This window comes from Emys orbicularis, chromosome 1, assembly GCF_028017835.1.
Source record: "Emys orbicularis isolate rEmyOrb1 chromosome 1, rEmyOrb1.hap1, whole genome shotgun sequence".
NCBI classification, from domain to species: domain Eukaryota; kingdom Metazoa; phylum Chordata; order Testudines; family Emydidae; genus Emys; species Emys orbicularis.
Window position 1 is genome coordinate 97,444,419 of NC_088683.1, and position 16,348 is coordinate 97,460,766.

The 16,348-nt window shown below is 46.8% G+C and overlaps 1 protein-coding gene across 1 annotated transcript in view; it reads right to left on the reverse strand.

Annotated features, from left to right (window-relative positions):
* The window catches only part of CACNA1I (calcium voltage-gated channel subunit alpha1 I), a 244,787-nt gene that overhangs the window by 126,862 nt on the left and 101,577 nt on the right, over window positions 1–16,348 (reverse strand). The window contains exon 2 of the mRNA XM_065422053.1: window positions 323–434. Within this exon, the coding sequence (XP_065278125.1) occupies window positions 323–434 (112 nt within the window). The remainder of the gene's footprint in view (window positions 1–322; window positions 435–16,348) is intronic.

Consider the following 16,348-nt stretch of genomic DNA (forward strand, 5'->3'; position numbering starts at 1 on the left):
AGCTAGTACGTTGCTATGGGTATCCTTGTTGAGAGAAATTTGAGGCTCCACTACACCATGTTTGTGGGGCCCCGCCCACTCCCATTTCACTTTATTTAAACAGACTTTACAGATGTTGGGAGTGGAGCCCCAAGCTCAGGGCCCCAGTACAATTGTCCCTGATTTTCCTCCTCCCCCCCAATCAGCCCTGGTCCTTGCCACCCTTTTCCAGAAAAAGCTAAGTGCAGATGGAAGGGAAACATCAGACATAACAATTAGAACACTGGCCTGAGCCTCAGCCAATGGTGCACCTTCTCCCATTAAGGGGCAGGAGACTGCTTACCTGCAAGATCTTGCACCGGTCATTGAGGCAGTCCATATCATCACAAGGCTGGTACATCCCCAGGGTAACACAGTTCAGTAGAATCACCATCATGCTGACACACTCGAACCAAGTGCAAAGGAAAATAAAGAGTCAAGGAAAACTCAGCTAGGGTCAACTGACCTAAAACTTGGGATGACAAAATAGACACCTTTAAAGAAAACAAAATTCCAGGTGATATAATAGCCAAGTCATCGATCCCTATATTTTCTGTCTCCATCCTTTACCCTCCTTCTCCCATTCCATTCCAGGAAAAAAAACAAGTTGAAACTCATTTTGGGGACAGATTCAAGTAACTCAAAGCATTGTGGGCTATTTATGCAAATTAACATCCATTGTTAAACACAGACACACACCAACTTCCTGTTTCAGTGGTTTGCTGAATTGTTACAACTTAAGTGTGATAGAAACAGATTTCCCATCATACCCTCCACTCAAAAGCTGCAAAGGTCTTCAGCATATGAGGAGCGGGTTCATCCAACACAATGGAGTGGAACCTAGAAGTAAGAGTCTCTCCTGGGGAGAGTACAACTTAAGGTTTCAAAGCCTAGAAATCATTTTCTCTCCTTGATAAGAACTTAGAAACATGGAACTGACATAATGGAACAGATCAATGGTCTATCTAATCTGTTATTCTGCCTCCAACAGTGATCAATGTTGGATAAAACTTCCATGATGTGCCTAATTGTGCTATACTATCACCACAGGGGAAAATTGTGTTCCTGACCCCAGCTGGTGATCAGTTTATGCCCAGAAGCATGAGGATTGATAGTCCTTGTAATTGTTTTCTTAGCTACATTGGTGTCCCTGCAGATGCTACACTTATTCATAAAAAATGTTGAATCCTTTGTTTAAACTAAGATATCTGCTTCAATAATAGCCAGCAGCAGTGAGTTATGCTGGCTAATTATACTTTACATTAAAAAGTGTTTCCTTCTATTTGTTTTTAATGAATTGTCTTTTAATTTTATCGAGTACTGCTCCATTTCTACATTAGGGGGCAGTGTAAACAGGAGTGCTTGAATGACCTTCTCTATACCCTTCAGAATTATATACTGCTCTCCTTTTATTCTTCTCCTTTCCCAACTAAACAGACTTAGGGCCTGGATTTCACTTGGGGCTTGTCTTCACTACCCGCCGATCCGGCGGGTAGCAATCGGTCTATCGGGGATCGACTTACCGCGTCTAGTGAAGACGCGATAAAATCGATCCCTGATCGCTCTGCCGTCGACTCCGGAAATCCACCACGGCAAGAGGCGGCAGCGGAGTCGGCGGCAGCGGTCGACTTTCCCCCGTCCTCACAGCCAGGTAAGCCGACCTAAAATACGCAACTTCAGCTACGGTATTCACGTAGCTGAAGTTGCGTATCTTAGGTCGGACCCCCGCTGTAGTGTAGACCTAGCCTTGTACTAACCCTCCTTTATAGTGGGTGTCAATCCTTTAAGGGGATGTCTACATTGGCCTGCTAAACCCAGGGTTGTGAGTTCAATCCTTGAGAGGATCACTTAGGGATCTGGGGCAAAAATCTGTCTGGGGATTGGCCCTGCTTTGAGCAGGGGGTTGGACTAGATGACCTCCTGAGGTCCCTTCCAACACTGATATTCTATGAACAAGAAAATCCCACAGCTGGCCTGTGCCAGCTGATTTGGGCTTAAGCTGCGAGGCTTTTTCATTGCTGTGTAGACTTATGGGCTCGGGCTGGAATCTGTGCTCTGGGACCTTCCCACCTCACAGAGTCCTAGAGCCTGGGGAATCCAGGGGAATCAGGGCCTCACTTGCCCATGGTGGTTCTCTGAAGTCCATCTGGGAGTAACCGGTTAATGGACAATTAGCAGTAGAGCAACTGCTTCCTATAAGGCTCCCTGACAGGAAAAAGAAAGTGCCGCTAGAGAGGAGAAGCTTGGCTTGTAACTAAAAGGCAACTGTGAGAGAGGCTGTTCCCAGGGAGGGAACAGATGCCTGAAAGGCAACCTGAAGGAGTGACTGTTCTCCAGGCTGGAAGGGAGAAGAACAGATGTACCCGGAAGGCAAGGGCTTGAGATGGTTTCCAAAAGAGGAGTGCCTAAAGAAGAAACCAGAGTGTGATCCCACGTGGAGGGGGCATGAGTTCAGAAGGAACTAGAGACTGTTTCTGAGTCAGGTTTACTTATGTCATTTTCTGTTATCAATAAATGAGGCTCTGAGGCATGCTTTAAAGGACAAAAGTCTGTTTTGTATTGGTTTGTACCTGAGAGATGGAAAACTGAGCCAGGATGCGCTGGTGACACCTTGCTCAGACTCCAAGGGGTGCAAGGACATGGGGCTACAGCATCAACAGGACCAAATAGTTTTCTTTTAACTACCAGAGCTGAAAAGTCCATTATTAAAGAGCAATCTCATGTCGTGGTGTCTCTCAGTCCTTACATAAGTGAACGCAAAATGGTGGCCTAGACTTCTGTCATGTCTCAAGAAGATTTCAAACCCTGTAGTTTGTTTTGTGGGGCTCTTCCTTGACTGACATGTGATAGTGAAGCACATCAAACCTGCACTCTTTGTGATGGAGGACTATGAATTCCCTTCCTTCTCCTCCACTGCCCTCACCAAAGAACAGAAGCAGCAGTCAGCTTCCTTTTGTCATGACATCAGACAAATGCTCAGCAAGGGCACTGGCTGAGCTGTGTCTCAATCATGCTCAAAGGCAGTTCAAAGCACACATTCCTCCTATGCTCCCTTGGGAGGCCAGCACCAGGTTTAGTAGAAGGTAATGCACACAGGGCCCTATTTAGCTCCCTCCCTAAGCTTCACTTGGTCCCTTCCCCAGTTTTGCCCCCCACCATTCACTGGCTCCTGCCTGCCCACCCCTCACAGCCACATCAGGAAGGTCCTTTCTGCTTACTATTGTATGAACAGATTCTTTTAGCACCAAGTTTTAAAACAAACTGCCTGCCTGCCAGGAAAATGTTATGAAGTATGAGAGAGATGAGGAAGAATAGGTAACCTCTTTTATCAGACCAGCTGCTGTTGGTGGAAGGTATGAGCTCTGTGAAGCTCAAAAGCTTGTCCCTTCCATCAACAGTAGCTGATCCAAAAAAATAAACTACCTATCCTACCTTGTCTCTCATATCCTGGAACCAACACTGCAAACATAAAGTATATGGACATGAATCAAATACACTCACCCTGTCAACTCTGAGTGTGTGTGTCTTTTATTCTCCCTATCACTTCTTTAAGGACCCGATCGAATGGAATGGAAAGATTCCCATTGATTCCAATGGGGTTTGCATCAGCCCTATTCTCTCCCATTTTTCTTTTTCTTCTTGTGCATCATCTTCCTACTCTCTTGATCCTCCTTTGCTTTGAAAAGCACCCCTTTTCCTAACTGTGCAACATCTCCTTTCTTTGCCCCTCTCCTATCCCTGATTCCTCCATCCCTGTTCTCTGTTCCACCAATCCTCTCTTCCTATATTGGCATCTGTCCATTTCCTGGGTTAGTTCTCTCTCTCCCTCCCCTTGTTTCTAGGATAGTCTCCACTTCTCTTCTTACTCACCACCCTGGTGCATCGGCTATGCCTATCTTCACCCCCTGTGGAGGTGCTAAGCTGGATCTAAGTCAGAGATGCCTTGTCCTGCATTTTGCCCCCAGTCTGCCCTTGCTGCAGACAGAAACAGTTTGTTATTGCTTTGTACTTTGTTGGAAGGAGGCGGTGAGGGTTGAAAGGGTTGTTTGTCATTCAGCTGCGTCTCCACAGTTTGCTGGTTCTCCCTCCATTTTCATGGCCTTGAAGACAACATGCTCCTGCATACACAAGGAAATGAGGACTTTTCTCATTTCTCATCTGCTAAACTATTCTCTACCAGGAACCCATTATGACACGTGTCTGTGTCAAACTGTAGGTTCCATTTTGTGTCAGGGGCTCTACTTTGTATTGTGACCTTCATGTTGTATTGCAACTTCCTTTGTGGATTAGAGGAGCCATTTTGTAAGAGGGGCTTAACATCTAGTGGAATGTCTTTGTCTGAGAAGCTATGACAGAGCCAGCAATGTTGAATGACTCTCCCCTACGGGAACAATGGGTTTTCTCTGGGTAGGGCCATTGACTTTGAATGTCTCTCTATACAGAAGACAGGGAGAAGGAAGCTGGAGTTCAGAACTCTGCTGCCTGAAGCACATGCATAAAAAGGGGATAGAAACTGTTTTAAAAGAGGGGTTCCTTTCTAAGCACGAGGCCAGACACTGGTGACATGAAAGAAGACCAAGACCAGGCCAAAATGTCTGCCTGACTAGGACCAAACCCAGAGCTCATAGGATGGGTGAAATCAGACATGGGGGGGTTGCATTCAGGAGTTTGTTTTGAATAGATCTGTAACTCTCTAGTGTGCTTTTGTTGAGCTTGTATTCCTTGCTTTCCTGCCACATTGTCCCTGAAGGATTTGACTAGAAACCAGAGCACCCACAACCAGGTGGACTCTGGGGTAAACATGTCTAAACAACAGAGGGATGTGACACCAGTTCTGGGGTGTAGGTAACTGGACTGCAGGGTCCCACTGCCCAACAAGTGTGGCGGACATGGGGCCTGCACCTGGGCATGTGCTTGAGAGAGACAGAGCTAGGAACAGTAATCAGTCACTACCCAGACCCAGGGCAGCTCAGAGGCACACAGGCCCAGGAGTTGGGTCCATTTACGACAGACTGGTGCCCATCCAGAAGAGAGGATAGGAATGAGTCATGACATCTGTCTCTGACCAGCTGATCTTGGGTGGTTCATGGGGGCATTTTGGAAGCAAGGGATATTATTTAACTGCATATATAGCATGAGTTTACAGCTGATCTGTCCCCTGCTCTCTACCTGCTAAGAGATGGAGTGTTCTCTCTGGCATGGGCGTCCCTCTGGATAAGACTGGCTGAAAGGTAGATGACTACAGCACTAGAGGCTGGAACTGGGTGCTCTTGTTGTGGGGGTGTCAGCAGTAGCTTCACTAAAGGAATCAAAAGGAAGCCCCCTTTTGCCCCCACCATTTTGGCCAAGCTACTAGGAGCCACAAGCTTTGCTTTCAGCCAGGTCATTCTAATGAGACGGCTCTATATTGTTTTGACACCCGGTAAATGTTTGCTTGTACTTTTAAACAGAAGAATAGTGCCCTCCATTGGCAAGATGGGTTAATCACTGGTCCCACAATTGGACAGTTACATCTCTATAATGGTGGAAGAAGGCTGGTGCAGTGGTTAGGGTGCTAGCCTGATTCTGGGCAGACTTAGGTTGATTTCCCTGTTCTACCCCGGGCTTCCTCCTCTGACCTTGGGCAAATCATTTAGTTTCCCTGTGCCTCAGTTCCCCAGCTGTAAAAGGGGATAATAGCACAGCCTTGCCTCACAGGGGTGTTGTGAGGATAAACACAGAACAGATTATGAGACGCTCAAATACTATGTTGATGGGGCCACTTAAGTACCGATAGATTCCCCAGTTTTGACAACTATCGTGATTTTACTGTGATCTCACAATATTTGGTGTTTTTCTTAAAGCCCTAGCTCCCGAAGCCATGGATTACATGAGAATCTCAGTTTTCATAAATAATAAAAAATTTCTAGCCCTCATGGTTGCGGAGAAAAGCTTAAAAATATGAACCCTAAAGACCCAAACACCAGAAGGCAAATAGAAATACCCACAGGTGCCGACTTTGTCCTTTCCTGGGGGGTGCTTGACCCCCGCTCTGCCCCAGGCCCCGCCCCAACTCCACCCCTTCCCCCAAGCCCCAACCCCTGTCCCTCCTCTTCCTGCTCCCATCTCTTCCAGCCCCCTCCCCTGAGCGTGCCCTGCCCTTGCTCCTCTCCCTCCCCACCGTGTCTCCTGCATGCCGCAAAGCAGCTGATCTGCAGCAGGTGGGAGGCGCTGCGGGGGATGGGGAGGAGCTGATCGGGAGGCTGCCGGTGGGTGCTGAGCACCCACTATTTTTTTTCCCATGGGTGCTCCAGCTCTGGAGCACCCACGGAGTCGGTGCCTACGGAAATACCCCACATCTGTTATTTTTTAAAACCACCTGATTTTTGAGGCCTGACTTTTGATTTTTGGACACTTGGGGTTGGCAATACTAGATTTCCCCTCCCCTTTTTAGAAATTGGCTCTCTGAAAGTTTGTAGATGCCATCCAGGTTTCCCTGGTGACATTGTTGAGCATCCTTGTGGTTAAAATGACATAAAAAAGGCTCCCGCCCTTGTCACTCTGTAGTTTTCCTTTCAGTGCAGGTGGGTCTCCAAAAGACCCATTGTAGCTGCAGTTGAGAGAGAGAAAGTCTGATGAGAAAAATGGAGCATCTCCCGCTCGGAATCGGGAGGGGTCACTGTCAACTTGAGTCTATGGAAGGGGGTAATTATAACTACCTGCTGCCTTCAATGTGTCACCACTGTCAGCCACAAGGACTGTCTCCAGTCACCACGGCAACAGCCTAGAACCAGGTTTATAATCTTCACTTCTGCAACGTCTCCCCCTCCCTCTCTGCTCTCTCCCCTTCTCTTGCGCCTGAGCCTGTAATTAATTTCAACTGCTGACAAACCTGGTATTCAAAATCTGCATCATTCAGTCAGAAGTTTCATTACTAATTAACTTTTTTGAAGTTCAAGTCTTCTAATTACAAGTGAATTTTCCCTCTTTCTCCCCCACCCATTTCTCTTTTTCCCTAGCTGTTCCTCTCCCACCCCTCTCTCTCTCTCTGCTCCAATCCCTCCTTCTCCTGTCATTGCTCCCCTTCTCGTTCTGAGTTCTGGATCCCAAAGGGATGGAGAAGTGACAACACACTTTCACAACAAGGCCTGTCGCCATAGGTGTGCTTAGGAAATGAAAACAGGAACACAGACATTGTCAAAATGGATCATATCAGCTTTATGTCTAGTCCAGCATCCTCTCTCTGACAGAGGCCAGCAACAGACGCTTCAGAGGAAGGTGCAAGAAAACCTGTAGTGAACAATTCTGTAATAACTTGCCCTCAAGGGAAGTTTCTTCCTAACCACTGTCAGTTAGCAGTTGATTCATACCCTGAAACTTAAAGGGTTTATATCGCTCATTTAAATTTTTTTTGTCCAGTCTCCCATACCCATGGATTGCTCTCATTAGCCATATAACTGTCTCCTCCTTTCAGAATTCTGTTAAGCTCTTGGCCTCAGCGCTGTCTTGTAGCATGAGTTCTGTAACAGGATGGCTTGCCCCTTATGGGCTGGAGGCCTGAGGGCAGCCAACCCCTATTACTGAAGAAACTGCTACAGCCCTACTGTGCCACATTAGCAGCCTGGATGGAGCCTGATGGCGGGCAGCAGGAAGATACACAGAAAGAGGAACCTCAAGGAGTGAGAAAGGCTCCTACCAGGGGAATTAAGTAACCAGAGCCAGGAGCCTGAACTCCAGCCAGGTAAAGCCTCCAAGTGACTGTGATTAGGATCCAGCTCTGGGAAGAAGGGCTGGGAACTCCCTACTTAAGAGTAAAGAGACACTCAATGGGGTTTGGGGGCATCAAACTCCTACTTGGGAGGAGACCTTTGAACTGGGACCCATCTCTGGGAAGAAGGGCTGGATGCTTCCTTACCTAAGGGGAGAGAGACACTGAACTGGGGTTGGGGCCTGGAGAGCCAGTGTGTACCCAGAGGACTAAATAAATTGGACCCCCAGAAGGGGAGTGATTTGATTACCTTTGGACTGAGTAAATTATTCAGGGGCCTTGAAGAGGAGGAAAGAGAGGCAGGATGCCAGAGAGTGACCTCTGGCCACAAGGGGGCGCTCAGGAAGCAGCCAGTCCTATTATAGGTTCCAGATCCAGGTTTATTAGGCTTTGCCTGAGAAGTATGTCCCTTTTATCAGTTCTACATTTGTTGGCTTTCAACTTCAGTGACAATTCACAGTGCCAGTCATCTATCTCCTTCCCTCATCCTCTTATCTATTGATTTCCTAGCAGCTGGACAGCCCGCACTCTCTGGAGCATCGGCCAAATGGCTAATTGTCCTTTAACTTCTGCTCTCAACCAGTCAGGGTGGTGTTGGAAGTGAGAAGCTGAAGTCTACTTTAGGGGACGTATAGGACACCAACTTGGGCTATAAAAGGATCACTGCTTGTCTTAAAAAGTATGGTACACCTTGGATTTTCCCAGGGCTGGCGCTTCCACTAGGCGACCCTAGGCGGTCGCCTAGGGCAGCACGATTTGGGGGGCGGCATTTTGCCATCCTCGGCGGAAATTCAGTGGCGGGGGGTCCTTCCGCTCCAGGTCTTCGGCGGAAATTCGGCGGCGGGTCCTTCACTCACTCCCGGACCCGCCGCCGAAGTGCCCTGAAGACGCGGAGCGGAAGGACCCCCGCCCCCGAATGCTCAGAGGAGGAGCGCTGCCGCCTAGGGCGGCAAAAACCCTGGCGCCGCTCCTGGATTTTCCAGGTCAGTCCTCTAAGACTTAGTGTGTGGGATAATTAAAGACATCTTCATTTATTTTAGGCATCTGTAGGTCATGAAAATACACGATGATAACTAACACACCATGTGAGACCATGAGATGAAACTGAAAACATGGCAATGTTGTGACACTGGGAAATCATTTGGTTTCAATTCCCATAGGACAAGTAACAATAGGAGGGAAAATGTGGCCCAAAATGGGTTACTATCAGCCACAATCACTTCTGTTTCTCCTAGACAAAAAACAAAACTAAGTGAAGTCCAAGTGTTATGCATTTTGCAGGCATGGCCCACTTCACTGCTCTCCCTAAACCAGAGTCCACTTTATAGCTCATGAGAGAGCATCAAACCCAGAAAGTTTCCTACTGGCTGAGACCCCAGACAATTTAAAATATAGTTAAGTTTCCATGGAGAACACTATGCTCCTTGGGGTGATGTCCTGCTAAATTTCCAGCCCTCTCCCCATTATATACCTTGCGTCAGCCCACTCCCAAAACCTCTTGGGCTAAATTCATCCTTGGCAGACCTCTATTGGGATTATGTCAGGGAAATTTAGCTCCAGTGACTGGCCAGCCACAGTAACTGAATTTTTCCAGTCCTATGGGAAGAACAAGCTAGCTAAAAGGAGATTGTAGGGTTTCTACAATGATAACAGTGGGCACTACATTGGCAGAGTTGCTCTAGGACTGGAACAGTAGTGGAAGCTGTAGGCCCCATGGAGACATACAACCCAAAACACAGAGACATGTGCAACCCATCCCAAGCACCACATAGTGACACACAGTCCCACCCCCTCCTCACTTTGAATTCCTGCCAGTCAGCAGCACTCACGAGAAGTTGTCACCCTGCCTTTCATGGAGGCAGCTGTGGGCACTTTGCCAGCTAGATGAGAATCACTTTAGCATCATCCTCTCTTCCCTGCTTCTCTCTCCCTCCCCCGCCCTCCCCACCATCTTTTTGCTTGGTTCACAGCCACTTCATTTCAATCAGTCAGATTTCTGATGGTTATACTTTCCTTCCCTCCCCTTTAAATAGCCTTGCTCAGGACTGGAGAGCAGAGCTGCATTTCTTCCCTGGCTCACTCTCTCTCTCTCTACGTGCCCCTAATGTAGGATCCTGGGGAGGCAGCGGGATGCCCGTGGCTGCCGCAGGACTGTTAATATTTCATTTATAGTGGGAGGAGTGACTTGTGCTATGAAGGATAAAGAGACCAGTAGCTCCAGGGAAAGAAATTCTCTCTCTCTCTCTCTCTTTCCACTGCCCCCTCGTCTTCCTTCTGTCTTCCCTTTGCAGACTTGCCATTGGGTAGATGTCTACTCTTGTTCTCCTCACCCTTTTTTTTCTTATCCTCACTCATCTTTCTCTGCTCCATGCTCTCTTTCTATAGGACAAGCATGTAACAAAGCAGCAGCAACACAGTTCCCTTAAGTCTTAATCTGCAAGTCTGATTCACCAGCAAAGCTGAGTGATAATCAGAATCTACTGCCCATTGAAAATTCCAATATTTCACCAATTTTTTCATCTCAAATTGGATCGAAAAGTCAACATTTTTTACAGAATGAAAAGTTCCAAAAATTTCCCATTGGAAATGTTGAAACATTTCAACATTGTTCATCTAAATGAAACCTTCTGACATTCCTGAAATGAAGTGTTTCAGTTTGTTGACATGAATTGAAACATTCAGTTTCTAGTCAGTATGACTAGACACTGCATTGTCCTATGATGCCACAGTGCCTTATGGGAATTATAGTCTGGTGCCCCGTGCCTTAATTCTTTCCCTTAGGCTGGACTCCCTAGTCAGCCTACTCAATCAGGTGACTTATGATACAGTATATGGCTGGCTTATAGGGGAGATTTTTGGTCAGGTTTGCTGATGGAAAATTGAAAAATTTTGACAAAATTACATTTCCTGCAGAAAATTTTACTTTTGCAGAAACTGCATTTTTCATTGAACACTTATTTTTATTAGATAAAAGAAGAGACAACGAAGTTCAAATAAAATCAAAGAACCAACTAAGCAACAGCATCAGAGGCCAGATTCCAACACTGAATAGAGTACCATGTCGAAATGGATTTTCTAACTTCTACAGACTGGTCAGACCAAAAACCACAGATCTGGATTCAGATCAAAATTTTATAGTTCAAATCTACCTCTAACACATGAACACTAATTCTGAACGCAATTGGGTTTTAAACCAAATGTTGGGAGCATTCAGATCAGAGGTTGGTCCCTGTCTGTCTCCATCTCCCCTCCCCCACACACACCGAGATGAGAAGTCTCATTCAGTGTAAATCAAGAGTATTTTCATTGAAGTCAATGCATCGCTACTGATGTGTGTGGAGAATCAGGTCCATGAAGTTCAAATCTAGATAGATAACGGATCTAGAATCTAGAGTTCAAGTCTGTGTTTCTGGCTCAACAGTTTTCCACTGATGTCCCTTCTCCTCCCCACTTCAAGGGGAAGAAGATGGTGACCCTGTAGCTGTGCCCATTTCATTAGAAGTTTTGAGAACACACGCTGTCACTTCCCTACGATGGCATAATGTTCAGAGCTGAAGCCACATCACCTCAAGCTGTGACCCCATCAACAGGGCCGGCTCCAGGCACCAGCCTAGCAAGCAGGTGCTTGGGGCGGCCACTCCGGAGAGGGGCGGCACGTCCAGCTATTCGGCGGCAATTCGGCGGACAGTCCCTTACTCCCGCTGGGAGCGAAGGACCTCCCGCCGAATTGCCACCGCAGATTGCGATCGTGGCTTTTTTTTGGGGGGGGGGGGGCTGCTTGGGGCGGCCAAAACCCTGGTGCCGGCCCTGCCCATCAAATCTCATAACATGATGGCGGGTCAGTGTTTGGATGGGGGCCTCCAAGAGAAAGCCAGAATGTTGCAGGAAGTGACATTTGTGACTCAACAGGAGGTGCTGTTTTCCGTGAGTCAGTACTGAACCAATGCCCTCTAGAATAGTGTTAGAGCACTATGTTGCCAGATGAGACATGCAATCAAGGTCCTCACCCTGTGAGAATATTAAAAGACCCTACAGTCCTTTTTCCATGAATACGGTTATTAGCTCTGGTATCCTCCCCAAATTCAGATTTAGGTAATTACTTTCTGCTGGCCTAAAAATTCCTTGTGTGGTTTCTATTGAATACAATATTCTTCTGCACTTCTTGTGCTAAATGGTTGTGTAGGAAAGCTATACACTGTTAAACAGCTGCTACATTGCACCACAGAGCTAACTGCAGTTCAGTGGTGGGTCATGATCAGTATATAAACATTGCACAATGCTTTGGGCTGAAGGTGCTACAGAAATGTGGGATATAATATATTATTAACTTATTATTATTAGAAAGCGTGTGGGCAGAACTGAGGAACAACATTTGAATTCTTAGCCTGTGGGATCTGCACGGCTCCTCTGGTAGAAGAAACAGCAGGTGCTTTTCAAGATCAATCAACTCAGTCAGTGGGGTAGGGACAAATCCCTGCATTCCTGGCCTCCCCTTGGCTTTATTATCTGGAAAGACTAACCCTGAAATAGATATTTCTCCCATCCTTCTCAGTGGTAAAGACCAATGCAAAGAAATCATTTCATTTCTCTGCAGCCAGCTTATCTCCCCTGTGAACGACTGCCCTCTGCAGACCCCGGTGGCCTAGCAGATCCTGACTCTGGTACTGGCTTCCTACTTTTAGTGTATTTAAAGGTTTTCTTATTATCTGTCTTAATATCTTTGCTATTTGCTCTTCAAGTCTCTTCTTAGCCTCTTAATCTCCACTGGACATTTTACCTGCCAAAGTTTAAGTTCCTTCTATTAGCCTTTCTTATGCTGGATTTCATTGTTTAAAGGATAAAAATTTTGGTATGAATAAATTGCTGCATGTGGGGATCTAAATTAATGAACGGGATTCCCTCCATTTTGCTTTTTTTTTTTTTTTTAAAGGAACTTTTGGAGGCCCACATTCAGCTCTGGGGTAACTCTGTTGATTTCAGCCAAGTTTAACAGGAATGTGACCCTAATTAGGTTTCTATCAGTCTCCATGATGACTCTATGGGCTTTAAGTTTCCTAGCTTTCCCCTTCAGTCCATTTCTAATGCCATAATATTTTCAATTCCCACTTCTTGAAGTTTAGCATCCTGGACACTATTATTGTATACTATTTGTACTGTAGTAGTGTACAGAGGCCCCAAACAAGATCAGGACCCCATTGTGATGGACACTAGACAAACACATAGTGAGAGACAGTCCCTGCCCCAAAAAGTTTAATCTCAACAGACAAGACATACAAAGGGTGGTAGGGGAAACAGAGGCAGAGAGGGAAACTGACTTGCCCAAGGTCACTCAGCAGGTCAGTGGCAGAACAGGAACAGAGCCCAGGTCTCTTAATTCCAAGTTCAATACCCTAACCTCCTAGTCAGCACTCCTAGGTTTCTCTCTCTCTCTCTCTCTCTCATTCAGTCTCTCTATTTTTTTCCCTTCAATATTTTCCTGTACACAATTTACAGTAATTTTTATCCCCTTATCCTATTTTTTCTCCTCTTTCATTTAGATGCTTCTCTCTCTACCCACCCCACTTCAATCTCTCTCCTGCTCTGTCTCTTTCAATCTCTCCTTCCCCTCAACCCGGGGGAAGCTGCATGAAGGGAACCAGTGTAAAGAAGAAGAGAAGCTGCTCTTCCTTTGGCAGCCAAGGCCAGATTTTTAAAGGTATTTACGCACCTAAAGATGCAGTTAGGCACCTAGGGGGATTTTTAAAAGCATCTTGGCACCTGTCTACATCTGTAGGCACCTAAATACCTTTAAAAATCTGCCCCCACCCCACCCCATGTCCGAGAAATTCCCAGCATCCATAAGGGAGCCTGCTGCATGGGGAAAGCAAATCAGAGAGAAGCACATGCAGCGGGAGAGCAGCACAAGGTAATGAGAGTGATATGCAGGACAGAAAGCAGGAAGGAAGCTGGGAAATAGCAGACTGAAATGTCAGTGTTGCAAGCCAAATGCACAGGCCACCAGCATGGTCTGTAGGGATGTTGCATATGACAGAGCAGTGCTGGGCACTGTGGTGAAAAGGAGATGGTCCTACTTCATGTTCCCTCCACTCACAGGAGTACCAGTGGTATCCTTATAATCTATGGCAGGGGGTGGGAGGAGAAGTACTCCAGAATCCACTGAAGCTTACCCCACCTGGGAAAGAAGCTGTCGGGATGTATCTGCTACTACAGAGGGATCAGAGCATTAGAAACTAGAGCCAGCAACAGGACTACTGGTCCTGCACAAGGGGTTGAATCAATGCCAGGGGGTCATGTGTGTCCATGAAGGCTGCGCCAGAGCATGTGCACGTAGGGCTATCTTACCATCACTAGTCAGCTCACTTGTTACTGGAATTAAGGCACCTTTGTTGCCCTAAAGGGAAATTCTGAGCTTGTGCTCGAGGTGGCCTGGCTGGTTTTAGAGCTAATGAGTAGGGATAGAGGAACCTCATGGAGTCTGAAGTCGTGCACTCCTCTCTGTGTTCCAGGTTCAGGTAGCTAATTTGAAGTTATGACCCTTTCTTCCTGTAATTTAACCCTGACACGTTATTCAAAGATTATTCAGTTTTTAAAAACCTACACCAAGCCTCTCTCACAAATGGGAAGCAGCTATGTAATGCAGAGCTTTTCAACCAGTGGGTCACAACCCCCCGGGGGATTCTGAAAGGCAATCAAGGGGGACTGCGAGACGTTGAAAATTATATTACAATCTAAAGCATAGAAAATCTTGCTCCCCTACTCTCTGCACATCCTTACCCTTCAAGCTCAAGTATTCTCAGCCTCTCACAACACACAAATGGCACAGGCTTATTGTTGTTTATACAGTTTTGGCTTTTATAGTAAATGTAAGGGCATCATGGAAAGTTTTGCCTTTGAAAAAGGGCTCGTCCGCCTGAAAAGGAGAAACTGACTTAAGGGCTAGAAGAAGCCCCATAAGCACTCGGGTGGCACACGGAACTACTGCATATACAACATTTATTTTTTCATTTGGTGTTTCCCCCTTCCCCTTTTCACCTGCCCCAGTCTCTCTCGGTTTCGTCTTCATTCTTTTTAGTCCATTCTTCCTCCTAGCTTTTATCAGATTTTTTTCTTCTCTGCTTCTTTCCACCCATCCCCCAAGTAAATGGAACATGAACCAAGTTGAACTTTCAATTCCACAGTGCTTGAATGGGTTTAAAGGGAAGGCTATTGCCCACCCTCAGTAACAAGGCCATCACATTTTGAAGCCCCCTTAAGAGAACGGTAATGACACCCAGGGAGAGATTTTGACCCCTGCTGCAGCATGAAGGGGCTGTCACACTCTCCACGCTGGGCAATACCCCCCACAAAGGGGCAGTGTAGATAGTGCTATGCTGCCCTCCACTACAGGCTTCAGTGTAAGGTTGGGCTAGGGGTGTAGCCAGAGTACACTCTGCTCCAGTGACTGTGTGCTGCAGGACAGCCCTCAGACACCCATAAATTAGAGCAGCTCCCAGGGCTAACTTATGCTGGGTGCCACTGTTGTAAACTCACCTTCCCAGAGCACCCTGTCGTGGCATGACTTGGTGTTTCAGCAACTCTGCTTCGACCTCCTCCTCGGCACTTCAGTGATCTGGTACAATGGTGAGTTAGCTCTCTGGCCAGCTCACACTACAGTTCCACCCCTTCCACGCTGCCATTGTTCCGAACAACAAATGTCAGACAAAATAATCATCATCAACACAATGTCTTCTGCCCCGCCTGGGCTCTCTTCAGCCTCACTCTTTTTGCAGAGCAGCAATCCCAGGGTGTCTCCCGGACGTCCCTCAACAAAACAAAACCACCCGACGAAATACAAACTAAGCAACTTCTGCCCACCCAAGGCCTGAGCCTTTAGTCCATCTTCGGTTCTCCCCAACTCGCTGCTCTTCCACAGAGTGCCAGCCCACAGGGCTGCCCTTCCTGGAGTCTTGCTCCTTTTTCAAGACCCACCACAGAAGTTAACTTAATTCCTGTAGCTTTCCCTTGGTTCTCCTTCTGCCTGGCTCCTGTCAGGCCCTTCCCACAGAGAGGGAACTCCTGACCACCTCTCTCCTAGGTCTCCTCCTGCTTCCCCTAATTATTCTGAACCATTCCTTTCAACTTCTCCCTGAGCCTGACACATCCTCCAGGTGTAACAAGGTGGGGCTAATCGAGCTCTCCTGCTCTGATCAATCCCTTCTCAGCTGGTGTGAGGTTTGCACACCCTATCACAGCCACACCCATCCCTGCAGCAGTCCAGGATTAGGGAAGTACGAAGATGGAATAAAGCCACCTCCTGGGCTGGGCCACCTGCGAGAGCCATCGCAGAATCTGGAGCATAGTGCTTACACTACCACATATTTCTGTATAGCGTTTACTATTCAGTATAGGGAAGAACATATCATGTAAATAAAGATAAAATCAAGGGTGTACTGTGTATTCAATTACACTGAAGAAATTGCACACAACCTACCTGGAATGCTTGGGAACAAGCAGAAAGGGCTTGGTACCAGCTCCTGCTATTTGTTTCAATACATTTTCATTATTGACTGTCATTGAATAAAACATATTTATTTTCAGCCTTTC